The sequence below is a fragment of the Loxodonta africana genome, chromosome 3 (genome assembly GCF_030014295.1).
Source record: "Loxodonta africana isolate mLoxAfr1 chromosome 3, mLoxAfr1.hap2, whole genome shotgun sequence".
In the NCBI taxonomy this organism is placed as follows: Eukaryota; Metazoa; Chordata; class Mammalia; order Proboscidea; family Elephantidae; genus Loxodonta; species Loxodonta africana.
The window spans coordinates 91406611-91423199 of record NC_087344.1 but is presented as its reverse complement, the minus strand read 5'-3'; the positions used below and the strand labels follow the sequence as shown (position 1 = coordinate 91423199).

At 54.7% G+C, this 16589-nt stretch overlaps 1 protein-coding gene across 19 annotated transcripts in view; it reads left to right on the top strand.

The window, feature by feature from the left end:
* Positions 1 to 1681: 1681 nt before the first annotated feature.
* LRP8 (LDL receptor related protein 8) overlaps positions 1682 to 16589 on the top strand; it is a 92394-nt gene continuing 77486 nt past the window's right edge. For all 19 annotated transcript variants that reach the window (XM_010591261.2, XM_023549582.2, XM_023549579.2 and 16 more), the window contains exons 1-2: positions 1682 to 1806; positions 2634 to 2753. In XM_010591261.2, coding sequence (XP_010589563.1) covers positions 1698 to 1806; positions 2634 to 2753 — 229 coding nt within the window. In that variant the 5' untranslated portion in view covers positions 1682 to 1697. The remainder of the gene's footprint in view (positions 1807 to 2633; positions 2754 to 16589) is intronic.

Genomic DNA, 16589 nt, shown 5'->3' with positions numbered 1-16589 from the left:
GGAACATATTCTCATTAGGTGGATATTGAAGTCCTGGCGCAGCCTCTAATGCCCAGGTGACTTCCTAGCCTCACCTGGCCTTCTTTATCCTATGCTAACTCAAACATACTGGGTTGCCTACCCTTGGATTTCCAAACAAAACCCTCAAACCTGACTCCAAGTGTATCTGGACCCAGGTACCTGACAGTTAAATGAAGACATGCATTCGATTAAACTTATGGAGCACCTACTATGCACCAGGCACTGTTCTAGGCCCAGGAATACAGTGTAGAAATAGGCAGTGTGTCTGATGATGTCTGTCTCCTCACAAGTCAGGGACCTCCCTGGGCTGGCACCATCTCTGATGCATCTCTGTTGCCCCTAGGCTGAGCACAAGGTTGGCACATGGTTGTTGAACAACTGAACAAACAGGGGGTGGAAGGGAAAATGGGAGAGCACCCTGCTGGGCTGTCTGGAGGGCTGCCTGGCCAGAAACACCTAGGGCCCTGCGCTCCTCTCCATTGCCACAGGCTGCCCTTTGGGAGAGGTAATAGGGGTCAGGAGGCTGCTGATGAGACAAGGCGCTTCCTGGCCTGGGTTTACAGCTCCGGAAGCTCTTTCTCCCATCCCTTTGCCTTTTTATCGGCCAATGCCCTCACACATCATTCTCATTCTTGGATAGAGGTTGTGCGCTTTGGGGCCCCGCACACAGGGTAGGTGGCTGAATCTAAGGTTCTGGTCCCTGCACTCAGGCATGAGTGAGGTGGGGCTGCGACCTTCCAGAGGGGGCGCCTTCTCAATCCCGCAGAGGCCATCAAGCGAGGAGAGGTATGCACTCCCTAGCGGCAGGGAGGGCGCCTCACTTTCGTGGACCCGCACCGCTCCTGCCCTTCCCCATCGCAGCAAGGATTACCCGCCGGTCCCTCAGATAGTCTACCCCTCAGTCTGGCCCCGTGGAGAGTGCTGAATGAGAATAAATGAACAAAGTCTATGCCCAGGGCCAAGTCACCTGCACAGATGCACAGAGACTGAGAAACCAGCTAGACGGACGTGTAATAATATCTGACCCCAAGCTAATGAGCGGTGCAGAGGTCCTACACTGCTCCCCCGCCCCAGCTTCTTTCTGATCACACACATCTGGTACCCCAGACATCTCCCTACACATTGCAGAGGCCTGTACGACCCGAAACATCATTTCCCCTTTAGCCAGACTCACTCCTACATCTCCCTCAGCCTCGGATCGGCCTGTCACCTCCTCCAGGAAGTAGGTGCTGCTTCCCCTGGCCTCGTGCGATCCCCCGGGAAGAGGCCTCGCCTGGCTCCTTCTTACGTCTGCAGCGCCCAGCACGCGCGTGGGTCTAGAGCAGGGTCAGAACGCCTGCTGAGGGAAGAAGTGAACGAAGGACAGGAGGGCGGAGGAGGAGGAGAGGAGGCGGCAGGAGGAGCATGGGGCGGAGGCGGCAGCCGGAGGTGGTGCGCGCGCCGGCGGCGGCCGCCCAGGGCCGGGGCCGCGCGCCCAGCCTGAGCCCGCCCCGCCGCCGAGCGTCACGGAACCTGCTTGAAATGCAGCCGAGGACCCGGGGCGGGCGGCAGCGGCGGCGTCGGCGGCTGGGGCAGCGGCAGCCCCGGCGCCGTGGCGAGGACTCGGCGGGCTGAGGCGCTGCGGCGGCAGCGGCGTGGGGTGCGCGGGGCGCGGCGGCCGGAGCCCCGGGCCCGTCATGGGCCTCCAGGAGCGGGGCGCGCTCCGGCCGCTGGCGGTGCTGCTGCTGCTGCTGCTGCTGAGGCTCCAGCATCTCTCGGCGGCAGATCCGCCGCGCGGCGGCCAAGGTGCGTGCAGCGGGTCCAGGCTCTGCTCTGCCTGAGCCGTCAACAAAGCGCGGTCGGGTGTGTGGGGTGGGGGGCTGGCTGCGGCGGGTACCCGGAGCTCGGGTCTGGCGGGGGATCCCGGGTGGGGCAGGCTCCTCGGGACCTGGCTGTTCCTTAATTTGCGCTCGACACCCCTTCCCCCATCCCGCAGCCCCCTGGTGTTGAGGGCTCTGCTCTCTAGACACAGGCTCGTGAGGGACGGGAGCAGCTGGGGCCTGGCCGGGAACTTTGTGTGCGGGCGGTCATTGACGGTTTTGGGTTCCCTGTGTGATTCTGGTCGTTGGGGTTTATTTCACACGCGCGCTCCGCCGCCGCGGAAAGCGGAGCCCGGCGGCTTCACCCGCCGACAATGCGTTTCCGGGGACCCCTGCGAGCCGCGGAAAGGGGCTGCATGCGAGGGGGGATGTGTCCGCGGCTCCCAGCGCGTGTGTCGTGGCGTGTACGGAGGGCTCTCCATGGCCTCTGTCAGCGTGGATTAGACTGTGGGCCGTGTGTGCGGGAGAGCGTATCTAAATGGAGGGTATAACCAAGTCCTGCGACACCAACTGTAAGTGTGTGCCCGGCCCCACTGTGCCCAGAAGCGGCTCGCCATTCCGAGGGACCCCTCCCAACCTCCCCTCCCGCCGGATCGAGGGTGCCTGAGGCCCCCCAGGTTGTTAGCCCCGTCATCACCCCCTTTTCTTCACCACTCCAGCAGACCCTTCCTTGCGGCTAGGGCTGCATGGTGGGGAGCGGGTCTCCAGCCGGTAGAACCGATTCACTCCCACTCTCCTTGGTCCTCCGCGCAGAGCTGGTCAAGGAGTGCGAGGAGAACCAGTTCCGGTGCCGGAACGAGCGCTGCATCCCTTCTGTGTGGAGATGCGACGAGGACGACGACTGCTCGGACAACAGCGACGAGGACGACTGCCGTGAGTGGCCAGCCGGGGCGCTCGGGCCCCGGGAGGGAGAGACCCGTGGGGGGCGCCATGCTCAGCGCGCACGTGGCACAGCTGCCGCGGGGCCACCTGTCCTGGCGCCACAGCCTAAATCTGCCGCCGGGAAGTCACCTGGACGCCGCCTCCCTCGGGGCCAGGTGGCTTTTAGCGACCGGGCAGGAGCAGGGGCCAGGCAAGTGCGAGGGTGAGCTGGGGGCAGAACCCGGGCAGTGTGGCCCAGGAAGAGGGCGAGCAGCACCCGAGCCGCAACTGCGGGCGGGCACGCAGCAGTCCCTCCACGCTTTTCTGGCTTCTGGCTCTCGAACCTTCCCAGACTCCCGCCTCGGGCCCAGCCGGACGCACGCGGGTTTTAAAGTTCCAAGTGGTAGCTCCGGGCCGCGGCGCGCTCCTTTTCCTGGTTCGGTAATTGTGAATGAATGGGCTCCCCGGGGCCCCTGATTGGCTAGGCGAGGACCACCCCATAGGCCCCCGTGGCCTGAATGGCCAATCGAGGAACGACCGATGTTTAGTACTCCAGCGCCCTAGATGCTGAGGGCCCTGCCCTGCCCCGCCCTGGGCATACTCGCGAGCGCAACCCGGGAATAGTAGGGGTGGGCGGGGCTCGAGCGCCGGCTGCCCCTGCTTTTATGCCGAGTCACGGTGAAGACCTCTTTTGTGCCACCCTGGTTAGCGGACCGCACTTTTCTGCCTGCCTCGCCTGGGCATGAGTCATGGGGCGGCCAGGAAGGAGAGGCCAGGAGAAGGAGTTTGCTTCCTGCCCGAGGCCTTGCGGTGTACCCGCTGCTGTGTGCAGGTGGCCGGCTGCCTTTGCTGAGCGTGGTGTTTGAATACCGGGGCGCAACTTCTTTTGAAGCTCCCTCGCGGGGTGCGCGCGGTTTTGGGTGTCTGTAGAACCCCAAGCGAGTTAGCAGGCAGTTGCCTCAGTGGAAGGAGCGTGGTTCTAGAACAGAAGAACAGGGCTCTTCTACAAACCTAGACTCAGGTGATCGTTCATTCATGGTTCCTGAGCGCCTGCTGGGAACCATGCAGCACTGGGGCGCTCCGGAAAACAGGCCCACCACGCCAGCCCGGGAGCACAGCATGTGAGGGAGGAGAATGACGGTGGTGGACAGAACCACAGCTCGCAAACTGCACTGGAGGGGTGCAGGGACTCCTGGACAGGGTCCCTCTCCACCGAGTCCACCACTCTTGTATCTGCCAGCCAGCCTCAACCACGGTCACTCTCTCTGACTCAGTTCAGTCCTGTGATTCGAGCACATCTTTCCTACCTCAGTTTCCTTACCTGACCACCTGGGCTAATAATTCCTGCGCTGGAAACCTCACAAAAGGTGCCCCCCCCATCAGTTTTAGTAATGTAATCAGAAATAATGAGACTAACAAGTGTTGACTGTTAACCGTGCGCCTCATTTTGGGAAGTGCTTAAAGTTTTATCAACCTTATATTGAAGATTATTCACTCTTCAAAACAGTCCTATTTTACAGATTGAAAAACTGAGGCACTGAGAGGTTACATGCCCCACAGCTCTTGAGCTGCTAAGTTGAACATAGACCTCTGACTCCGGAGCTCTTAGCTTCATTGTGACCCTGGTCATTTCCCAGTGCTATTAAAGCTATGAAAATGGCTGTGCCTGGGGAAAATATTCATATCCAGGAGTTTTTCTTCTGTGGCCCCTTTACCATGGAAATATAGAGAATGAGGCAGGAGAAATAAGAAACAGTTACTGGGCTGGTTTCATACCTATCTCCCCAGCTCTTCCTAACAACAACCTTGTGAGGGTGGCTGTGGAGAGCTGAAGCTTTTCCATCATCCCATTTTATTGATAAGGATGCTTGCTCAGAAAAGTTGAATGGGTTGCCCAAGGTCATACAGCTCAGAATAGCGACTTGGCCAGGCTCTGTGCCTGCTTCCTAGGTTGGAGGCATCTTGAGCGTGCTACAGCTGGGGCATGTGGTATGGAAGGATCCAGGAACTGGAAAGTCGGACTCTCAATGCTGGGCCAATTGCTTTTCATTTCCTGATGAGGCCTGGGCAAGATGGAGGAGTGAAGTAGGGAGTGGCTGGGTGACCTAGGTAGGGCCCCGGGAGTGCCGATGGCCAGTCTGGGCTCCTGCTTTGGTTCTGAGATGGATGGGGTGAAATCACAGGTGGAGAATGATGTCAAGGACTTGGAGTAGAAAGAATGAGGGTTTTGCTGATGGTCGTTGTTAGTTGCCATCATATTGATTCTGACTCATGGTGACCCCATGTGTACAAAGTAAAACAATAGGGTTTTCAGGCTGTGACCTTTTAGAAGAAGCAGATCACCAGGCTGTGTCCCAAAGCATCTCTGGGTGGGTTAGAACTGCCAATCTTTCGACAAGTACTCGATGGCTTAAGTGCTTGCACCAACCAGGGACTCCTTTGCTGGCAAACCAAATCCACTGCTGTTGAGTCAATTCTGACTCATAGCGACCCTGTAGTAGAACTGCCTCATAGGATTTCCAAGGCTGTAAATCTTTACGGAAGCAGACCGCCACATCATTCTTCCAGGGTGGCTCGTGAGTTCGAACCCCTGACCTTTCACTCAATAGCCGAATGCTTTAACCAGTGGGCCGCCAGGGCTCCTTATTTTTGAAAAATACCAAGTATTATATAGGCTGTATACAACTTCACTTTTCTGAGCTTCAGTTTCCTCATCTGCCAAATGGAAGTAGCTGTCCTACCACCATAGGTTATACATGCAGAAAGTCTTCACACAGGGCTGGTGAAGAGGAGGGAATTGATAAGTTCCCACCTCCAGGGCCTTAAAAGAGACACCTAGTAGCTCTGAAAGGAAATCTCGGTGAAAGAGGGGTGTGGGGGCTTTGGGTGGCTATGTTAGGGCCAGATGTGTGAAAACGTTTTCTTCATTTCCTCCTTCCCCATCTGGGGGTTTTCCCGCCATTCTGGGCCACCTATCCAAACTGAGTTTCTTTTAACTGCCCTCCTGGTAAAGCTGCTGGCTCCTCCCTGAACAGTCTCCCTGCCTCACGCCTTCTTCCTTCCTTCAGCATTCCACACTCCCCACCCCATGCCTCCTGGAGAGGACCTGAGCCACCCTAGCTGTGTACTTCTCTGGGTCTACAAAACGGGGATTGTAATTTGTAAATAAAGTCTGTGTAAGGCAAAATGGGGTCAAGCTCCCAAAGGGGCCAGAATGTAGCTGGTGAATATAGAGAGGCTGAAGGGAGAGTACTTTTGTGTTGAGGCCAAGGAAGACTTCCTGGAAGAGGAGGCAGCTGAGTGAGGCCTTGAAAGATAGTAACTAATACAATTCTCTCAGAGTTTATCGTTTTAAAATAAGTGGTTTGTTGTTGTTACTGTTAGTTGCCATCAAGTCAATTCCAACTCATGGCAACCCCATATGTTACAGAGTAGAATTGCTCCATAGGGTTTTTTTTTATTTTAATCTTAGCGGAAGCAGATCACCAGGCCTTTTCTTCCGAAGTATCACTGAGCGGACTCAAATCACCAGCCTTTAGTTGAGTGCAAACTGTTTGTGCCAACTAGGGACCTAAACAGCCCCCATTTTATAGAGGAGAAAACTGTGGCTCAGAGAGGTGAGGTGACTCCTCTAAAGTCACAACAGTTCTTCAGGATTGGAGCTGGAGCTGGAGCTACCCTAACCTAACCAGTTGCTGTTGAGTCGATTCCAACTCATGGCAACCTCCCTGTGTGTCAGAGCAGAACTCTGCTCCATAGGGTTTTCAGTGGCTGATTTTTCAGAAGTGGACTGCCAGACCTTTCTTCTGAGACACCACTTGGTGGACTAGAACTGCAGGTGAATGAGTTAACTGTTTGCACCACCCAGGCACTCCAGGGCCTGGACTTAAAGGAAAGCCTTTCTAAGTCCTGATCCTCCTCTGTAGTGGGTGGGACTTGGCCCTTTGGAGACAGAAGCAGGTGATGCTGGCAGGATGTGGAGGGGAAAGGCTCATGGGGCTTCAGTTTCCAGCTCAAAGGGCCTTCAAAGTGGAGGAAGAGCTGGCAGCCAGAGGGTCAGGCCCAAGGAAGCTCCAGGGGTGGCCTGGCCAAAGAAGCAGTGTGGGACTCCTGGCCGTGGACCTGGGTCACGTAGACCAGCTGGCCCCTCGGCCTAAGTTTCCTGTTGCTCCTTAGTGTCTGGGGGCAGAGGTGGAGGTTCTAGTCTCTAGCCAGCCCTTTACTCCCAGAATAACAGCAACAGTCATAATTAACACTTGACACTGAGCACTTGACATGGGCCAGGTGCTGTGCTCAGATTTTACGTTACCATCTCATTCCTCTGCCAGTAAGATACGGTAACCCTATGAAAGCCAGTACCCAGTGCTGCCAAGTCAATTCCGACTCAGAGCGACCCTATATGACAGAGTAGAACTGCCCCATAGAATTTCCAAGGAGCACCTGGCGGATTTGAACTGCCGACCCTTTAGTTAGCAGCCGTAGCACTTAACCACTACCCTATGAAGTACCTGCATTATCCCCCTTTTACAAAGTCAGGAACTGAGGATCACCGGGATCAAGTATACAGCCCAAGGGCATATAATTTTCAAGTGAAATTGCTGAGGTGAGAATGCCTGCAGTCTGGCTGGTGACTTTGGGCAAGTTCTCTCAGCCTCCATTTCCCCATCCTGAAGAGACATCTCAAGGCTTCAACCCCTAGTCCCCCTCTCCTCCCCCTCCACCACAACTCTAGGAAGACTTCTGTGCTTGTCTGTGAACCACTGGGTAGACACAGGGTACTGTATGGTGTTCTGATATCTCTTTTCCCCCCGCTCAGGCTTCTTAAATCGCCCTTGTTCTCCTAGCCCCCATCACCCCTCCACCCCAGGTTTAATAAAAAGGAGCCTCAGCGAGGTCTCCCACAGCTGAGAGTTCATTAGCCGACAAGGCCAGGCTGCAGGCTCAAGACAGCCTGCTGGGAAGCAGCCTTGTAAATAATTAAAGCTCGGCCACAGCTCTTGGCTGGGGCTGCTGCCGTGTCTGGCCTTCAGTGTGCAGCGTGGACTCTGCCCGGTCCTCACACCCCTGACACCTACCCAGCTGCACCTCCTTACTCTGGATAGTCATCATACAGAAAGTGCTGCTTCTCTCTGAACCTCGGTTTCTTCATCTGACCAGGCAACTCACCCATTCAAAATCCTTTTGGGTCTCCCAAGGGCCCATAGGATAAAGTCTGAGCTTAGACTCCTCTCCCTTTGGCTGTCTTTGACCAGCTCCTGTTGCCCACTCTGGCCTCCAGCCTCTTCCTGCCGATGCCTGCCTCTTCCTATGAGCCTGAAACACCAAGCTGCTTGTAGCATCTGTCACACTTCTCACCTTGCTACTGCTTCTAACCTCCAGGCCTTTGCATATGTATTCCACCTGCATGGAACACTGTCTGCTCCCTTACCTGGCTACTTTTTTGTCATCTTATAAGATTCACTGCTGGTGTCACCTCCTTCAGGGAGACTTCCTTGATACTCCCTCCCCCCAGACTGAGATACAGGAGTCCAGTAAGGGAATTTAGGATCCCATGCGGAAATGACAATTCAACAGGGCCCTGAGTTATACAGGAGACCCTGGTGACGTAGTGGTTAAGTGCTACGGCTGCTAACCAAAGGGTCAGCCGTTCGAATCCACCAGGCGCTCCTTGGAAACTCTGTGGGGCAGTTCTACTCTGTCGGTTGCTATGAGTCAGAATCGACTCCATGGCACTGGGTTTTTTTGGTTTCTGAGTTAGACACACCTGGTTTTACATCACAGCTGTCACTTCCTGGCTTAATGACCTTCTAAGGGTGTTGTGAGAATTAAGTAAGATAAAATGTCTGGAAAGCAGCAGGTGTTCCATGAATGGCGGTGAATATGATTGTTCATTGAGGTCTCCAGGTACCTGTTCTTAAGGGTCTCTACAGGCCACCCAGGACCCCCCCTTCATCCTCTGACTCCACCTGCTTAACCAAACGTCTGAAGGGTCCCATAGGTGGTACTTGCCTTGGCTAGTGGTTTGCCTGGCCTCAGTGGAGGTTGTCCCAATGCCATCCAGCCCCAAGATGGACCTGGGAGTGGCAGAGAGGGCCCCAGGGAGGGGCTGGGGGAAGAAATGAGTCAAACAGGCCTGGTTGGGTTCCGGGAATAAGTGGCCTGAGGCCCTGGGAGTGGCAGGGAGTGTTTTCCTTCAGGCTATGTGGTTCCTGTCCGGTAGGCTGTTCCTGTCCTGTAGGCTGTTTCTGTCCCGTCTGGCCTTTCAGCTGCTTTCCTCCTGGCTGTGTCTGGGGAGGGGAAGAAGCCCTACAGCCCCATGGCCCTGACCAGCAGGCCCCAAGCTTCCTCTAAGCCCAGGTCTGAGCCCCTGGGGCTGGCCCCAGCAAGCCTCGGGGGTATTAGCTGAAGGAAGGAATGTACTCTCCCATAATCCCCTTCCAGAGCCCTTGGCTTTCTGAAGCCTGCTGAGGCCCAGAGTGCCTGATACCCTGAGGGCTAATTGCCTCCTTCCTTCCCAGTTGTCTGCTGGAGGCTGACTTGACAGCTTTCCATCCTTGGGGGATGTCAGTCAGGAGCAGGTGAAGCCAGAGAGACACCCTAAAGGGGAGGGTGAGGAGAAAGAGAACTGAGAGGGCTGTTAGGCCAGGTGTTTGTGCCAACACACACCCATCGAAGGATGTGACCAAGTGGACCCTCTCCTGGAAGCCAGTCCCGGGCCTGTGGGAGGGTTGTGGGGCTGTGTCCTAGGGGCTGTTGAGCCAGGTCCCAGGACCCCAGTTCTAAGCTGCATTGGTGACACCTGTCCAATGAACCCCACATAACCAAATCACCCAGTCTTTGAAGGCCTGACCAAGATGCCACCTCTCCCAGGTCACTCTCCCTGACCTTTCGTGCTCCAACCCTCTAGCCCCTGAGCTCCCACACATCCTTGTTCTTCCCCCAGTTCCAGATCCTTCTCTGCCAGCCTCTTGCTGGGCAGTAGGAATTCCACAATAAGTAATTCTCTTGAGGGAGTTTCTAGTAACAGTTATTGGCTGCATACCCCATGCCTGGCACCATGCTGGGCAATTTGCATTCATTAGCTTTGTTACTTGCAACTCTGTGAGGGCCATTTGCTTATTATTCCCCTTCTAAAGATGAAGAAACTGAGGCTCAGGAAAAAAGTGACTTGGCCAAGGTCCTGACTATGAAGTGGTGGAGCCAGGCTTTGACCCAGGTTTGCCCTCTCTGGAACCTGACTCTTCCTCAAGCTGTTCCTCTCTGAGCTCTGTCCACACTGGCCGGGTCAGAGGGTCCAGCACTTAGAGGGTGTGGAACAAGTGGATGAGTGGCCCCAGTGTCCAGAAATGCCACCCTCAGCTATGAGTTTCTGGTTTAGAGGGTGGAGCTGGGGAGCAGCCCTCTTTTCTGGAGACCCCACAGAGCCCCAGCGTGAGACTGCCTTTCCCAGCCTACCTTGGGCATGACCCTCCACAGTTTTCAAAGGCCTCTCTTGGCCGTTGCCTGTGAAGTGATAGTTACTGTTCCTACTGTACAGATGGGGAAACTGAGGACCTGACAATAGGTCACTGAGGCAGGTGGCCTCAGGGAGCATCAGTCCCAGTAGCTCTAGAAGTGTCATCCCTCATTAACCGTCCTTCCCCAGAGAAGTCCAAGAGCCCAGGTCACCAAGACCTTCCTGAGTGAGGTCTTCATTTCCTTGAGCCTTCCGTGCAATTCTTTGTACACACTGCTCCCTCTGTCTGGATCATCCCTTCCTGATTCCCACCCATCCTTCAAAGCCCAGCTCAGTGCCACTTCCGTGAAGCCTTCCCCCATCTTCCTGGTGAGATCTAACCTCTCCATGTCCACATGCCCGTGGTTTTGTGTACATTTGTCATAGCCCATCTTAGGAGCCCCAGGGTGTTTGGGAATGTCTGTGAGCAATTTGTGGGGGACACCACAGGGCCTGGCACAGAGGAAGCACATGGGGTCTGGTGTGTGAATGAATGAATGGAACTTGGAGGAAATGTCACCCCCCTTTGAGGGTAAGAAGCTGATATTAGGTAGATGTGGGGGACCCAGGGGCTTATGAGAAGGCCCTGGCCACTGCCCTGTCCTGAGGGTTCTTGAAGCTGGAGAAAGGAGCTGGGAGTCCTTTAGGGACTGTTGTCAGGCCCCCTTATTGGGAACTGGGTCACCTAAAGCCCAGAGAGTACTTGTGACTTATCTGCAGTCACACAGGGCCTGGGTTGCATCCTTCACCCAGGCTTTTCAGCACTTAACCCTGCAAACTAGATGCTTTTCCAGGCTCCAGGCTTTGGAAGGTGAAACCAAGGCCCCAGTGGCCAGAAATTGGCTCTGGGTAGCAGCAGGGACCCTTTCTCAGGACTAGGATGTCCTCAGTCCCTGAGCAGGACTGAAATCAGAACAGTGCGTTCCCAACTCCAACCCACTGCCACCCCACCCTCTCTCTTCCCTGTAGGATCAGGGAATAAGGTGTTCTTTGACTGAGGGGTGGGCACAGGCCTCTTGCAGCACAGAAAGGGCTTTGGGCTCCCATGCTGGGGGACTTCAGGTCCTCTACCGCCCCTGGCTGCCTGCCCCTCAGTTTCTGGGAACTCATCTAATATAATGTTCATATTAAGAAGAGTTAATAGCACGTTCTCTGCTGGAGGCTTTCTCATGCAAGACCTTCTTCATATAGCGCCTTGAAGTGTTGTGACTGCATTTCACAGGGGAGAGCTGAGGCTCAGAGAGGTGAGGCCACTTGCCCCAGGTGGCCCAACTGGTCAGTGGCAAGGCTGGGCCAGGCCTCTCTGGCTACAAAGTCTGACGCAAATGAAGGGACAGGAGACGCACTCAAACGTCCCAGTCAAAGCAGCACGTGCACACATGGGGTGTGCCTTGGCCTCCCTCCGTTTCCAGGCACTCCAGGCGGCACTCTTTGCCACCCTCTGCCAGAGGGTGTACTGGCTCCCTTCTGAGCAATGCTGGCCCCTGAGGTGCCCTCGGGCAAGAGCTGGGCCCCTGGGCAGCAGCTTTAATTACTAGCCTTACTCTCCCTGGCTCTTCTCAAAAACTGCCCTAACGTCACAGGCCCTAGGAATAGCCCAGGAGCCGAGCTCACTAGGAGGGGCTTATGACCTTCAGGGGAAGCCCCCTCAGCCCTGACTGTGAGCTCTTCACTGCTTGTGCCCAGTCTGACATCTGGGTCCCTGGTGGGGTCTAGCCTAGGTACCCCGAGCTGAGAGAGCTGGGCCTGGCCACTTTGGGGACGTGGAACCCAGTGTACTCCTGGGCTCCTTGGAATGCCCTCTGGTGACTAGAAGAGTCACCCAGCAAACCAAGGCTGTGGGTCTCTCAGGTCCATGTGTTCCCCTGAGCCATCACTGCCCCCACACACCTGCCTCTTGGAACATGGGCTGAAACAGAGCCCAAGGGCCAGGCTGCCTATACTGCCAGTCTGGGAGTCCATGAGAGTGGTCATGCAGCCACGTCATCCTCCTCTGGTCACTGGGCTTCAGGCACCACAAGGGACTTTATCCCAGCTGCCTGGGAGACAATCATCTCAGTGTGTACCAGTTATGACCACCTTGTGGCCTATTTCAGTCTGCACCTCACAGGGAGGCAGGTAGTGCAGGGGTTAATTTACTAGCTGACTTGAACTCAAGGAGCCTCCATGTGTGTCAGAGTGTGTGTCAGAGAAGAACTGTGCTCCAAAGGGTTTTCAGTGGCTGATTTTTCAGAAGTAGATCACTGGGCCTTTCTTCTAAGACACCTCTGGGTGGACTCAAATGTCTAACCTTTCAGTTAACAGCTGAGCGTGTTAATTGTTTCCACCACTTGTAACAAGAAACTCAGACAATACAGAAAAGTAAAAAAAGAAAGGTAATGCTCAACCGTGGACACACCACCACGTGGGCAGAATGTCCATCCCGAAGTTTTTTTCTATATGTGACCTGGCATACATGAGCGCTTTTTTTTTTTAATAAAAACAAAAATTAGGTTGTGTTATGGCAGTTGTTTTCTCCCCATATTCTACGGGGCTTTCCACATCCATAATGATGGATCCATATCATTGCTTTAAAAGGCTTGCAGTATCCCATTGTATGAATCTTCCGTAATTCAGTGACACACTCTCCCGTTGATGGATGCGTGTTTAGGTTGTTTGCACTTTTATTCTCCTGTTCTACAAAATGCTGGAATGGACATCTTTGTACTATATCTTTGTGCATTTGTCTGAATATTTCCTTAAAACAAATTCCTAGGAATGGGTTTGCTGAGTGTGTGATTTTCATCCTTGCTGTGTTGCTCGCCATGGAGCATGTTTTCCCACCCCACACTCCCTGTCTGCCACTTGCAGCCCCCCTTCCCAGTAAGGCAGGCAGCCCACAGGACCTCGCCCTTCCCTGAGCACAGGGTCACCTTGTCCTGGCCCCATGGAGCAGACAAAGTAGCCAGGTCAGGCCACAGAAAGCAAGGCAAAGAGAAAGGACAATTGTGTTCTGGCTCCAAGGACTCCCTGCCCCCACCAACAAAAAGCAGAAGGGAACAAAACTGCTCCTTCGTTTGTCTCAAGATATTTGTAGCATCCGTCTCCTCTGTAAGATTGTACTGTTCCGTGTCTGCCCCTAACTTGCTGCGTGACCCTGGGCAAGTGCCCCCCCCCGAACTTCGTTTCCCCTCCCACCCATAGGTCCTTGCTCCACCTGCACTGCAACCAGCACTCTGAGCAGCACTTCTGCCTGGTGATGGCCTGGAGTCGGGGACTTGTGGCCCTTGGAGCCCCTTACTGTCTGCATGGTGGGCCCGGAGTGGGGAGAGCGTGGCCGGAATGGTGGGGTGAATTCTGGGCAGGCAGACATGAGGGCAGATGGACTTTTAGGGTCCGTTTCCAGAACTCTGAGGCCCAAATTCCTTGGGCCACTTTCTCTTCTGGCTTCTTCCTGTGCCCATGACTGGGCTGGATGCAATGCAGTGGTAGAGAAAATGGAGTCAGGCCCACCAGCCCTGTGACCTACTAGCTGGAAGACCCTGGCCTGGGACTTAAATTCTGAACTTTAGATCGTTCATCTGTGAAACAGGGATAATGAGTCCACCTGACGGTGGGGCTGGGCTGTGCACATCTGCCCAGAGCCCAGCCCAGAAAATGAGTATTCCTGGTCTCTTCCTGAGCCCCTGAATCCTGCCCAGGGAACAGCTGAGTAGAAGGGACCATCAGCAGCTTTCCTCTTGCTCCACCAAGGACACAAGAGGGCAGCTGCTGACATAGCAGCAGGAAAGATTTAGGCCAACTGGCCAGCTGGGAGGATTTGGCTGCCTGGGAGAACAGCAGCTTCCTGGGTTTGGAAGATTCATCCAATCCCACTCCCATCTGCATTGGGGGCCCCTGGGTGCCTGGTTCCCGGGTGGCCTGGGGAAGCTAATCAACCAGAGGTTGCCAAGGAGAGCTGGTTAACTGGCCAGACCTAGTGCAGTTAGTTATCCAGGAGGGGCCTTGGTTCACCATTGAGTCCAGGTTAACATCAGATAGTTGGCAGCCAATGAGAGGCAGGGAGTCCCTGTCAGGCCCAGGTTAAGAGGCCAAGGAAAGGTGGACTTCCCTGGTGGCTGTAATCCAGGGACATTCAGGCCATTATCCTTCCCTCCCCCTCACTTCCTGGGCCCTTGAACTGTTGTCTGCTGTTCCATGAGCCTCAGAGCCCTTTTGTGGCTGCGTGCACAAGCACATGTGTGTGTATATGGGGTATGTATACGTGAGAGGAGGTGTGTGCAAGGCAGGAGGCAACTGTCCTGGACACACGGAGGCTGCTGGGCCAAAGCGACATTCTTCCTCCCATGCCCCACCAAGGCAGTGGAGCCAAAGCCAGAAAGCCCCCACTGAGCTGTTTGTACGGGGAATTATTTGTAGCTGGATTGGAGCCAGCAATCTCTGTTCCCAGCCTGCCCCCTGCTACGGCAACCTCGTCTCCCCAGGCCACAGCCCCAGCATGCTGTCTGATCCCCACCCACCCCCACCAAAAGGACTGAGGTCATTATAAATGGCTGAGGCCCAGGTACCAGGGGACCTCAGCCTCTGCCCCAACCCTGCTGAATGGCCTTGGGCAGGTCTGACCCCTTTTGGGGTTTCTGCTCATTGGGACTGAGGCACCTCCAGGCCCCTCTCAGTCCCAATTCTCCATGATTCTTTTCTGCTGAGAGCCAGGGCATTCACAGGAACTAGAATCCTGCCCGCGGCCAGGCCCCAGGTGTGGGGTCCAAGGAGCTGCCCCTAGCTCCCCAAGGCACAGGAGGCCCAGGGTTGGGAGCAGGGGCCAGGGGCTGTGAAATCTAAACCCACAAGGCCCCCAGATCTGAGGCCCCGCCACAATCCCTCACACAGGGGACGTGGCCTAAACCATATACGCAAAATCAGAGCTGTTTATTGGCAGAACCTACATCCAGCCAGGGGTTTTTTCCACTTGTTTATTTTTTCACTGAGCTCTGACTGGGCCTATTTTTTAAATATCTGTGGAAACCCTGGTGGTTAACAGCTATAGCTGCTAACCAAAAGGTCAGCATTTCGAATCCACAAGGCTCTCCTTGAAAACTCTATGGGGCAGTTCTACTATGTCCTACAGGGTCGCTATGAGTTGGAATCAATGTGACAGCAACTTTTTTTTTTTAATGAGCGTATGCTTTATACTAGCTGTGTGTGACTCTCTTTTGCCTCACCCTCCCACCTCCCCTCTACCTACCCATCCTACTGCCAAGTGGTTCAGGGGCCAGTGTGGCCTCCACACTGTCAACCAGACCCGGGTTCCAGTTGCAGTTCTTTCACTTCCTAGTTGGAGGGTCCAGGGTGGGTCTCTTGAACTTGAACCCCAGATTCCCACTCCATGTGATATGGGTAATAAATAATTTCGGGCTTGTGTAAAGTACCCGAAACCTCATCAGCCTCAGTGAGCTGGGTCCCAGTGGGCCCGTCAGTTCTTCCTACGCTATTGAATTGGACCACACCAGAGCAGAGAGGTCCACCAGCCTATGTGGTTTGAGCCCCTGCTCTCTGTGCTGCCTCCTCTCCCTGGCCTTAGGCATCCTCCCCTTTGGAGAGTCTGTGCTGAGTTCTCCCTTCTTGCTGTTTGTTTAACTGAACCATGTTGCTAGTTGCCCTTCAGGCTCTCAGCCCCACCATACCAGGAACCAGGCAGCCTCATCTCGTCACTGATTTGCTCTGTGACCTGGGGAGGTCCCTGTTCCTCCCTGGGCCTTAGTCTCACCATCTGTACAGGAAAGGAGTTAGGATTAGATTAGTAGTTAAAGTCACTTTGGGCAGCTTTTTTTTTTTTTTTAATTTTTACTGTGCTTTAAGTGAAAGTTTACAAATCAAGTCAGTCTCTCACATAAAAACTTATATATACCTTGCTACATACTCCCAATTACTCTCCCCCAGTGAGACAGCCCGCTCCCTCCTTCCACTCTCTCTTTTCGTGTCCATTTTGCCAGCTTCTAAGCCCCCCGTGTGTCTGTCAGTTTGTTGTACTGTGGGGTCTTGCGTGATGCTGGAAGCTATGCCACCAGTATTCAGATACCAGCAGGGTCACCCATGGAGGACAGGTTTCAGCTGAGCTTCCAGACTAAGACAGACGAGGAAGAAGGGCTGGGTAGTCTACTTCTGAAAAGCATTAGCTAGTGAAAACCTTATGAATAGCAGCGGAACATTGTCTGATATAGTGCTGGAAGATGAGCCCCACAGGTTGGAAGGCACTCAAAAGGTGACTGGAGAAGAGCTGCCTCCTCAAAGTAGAGTCGACCTTAATGACGTAGATGGAGTAAAGTTTTTGGGACCTTCATTTGCTGATGTGGCGCAACTCAAAATGAGAAGAA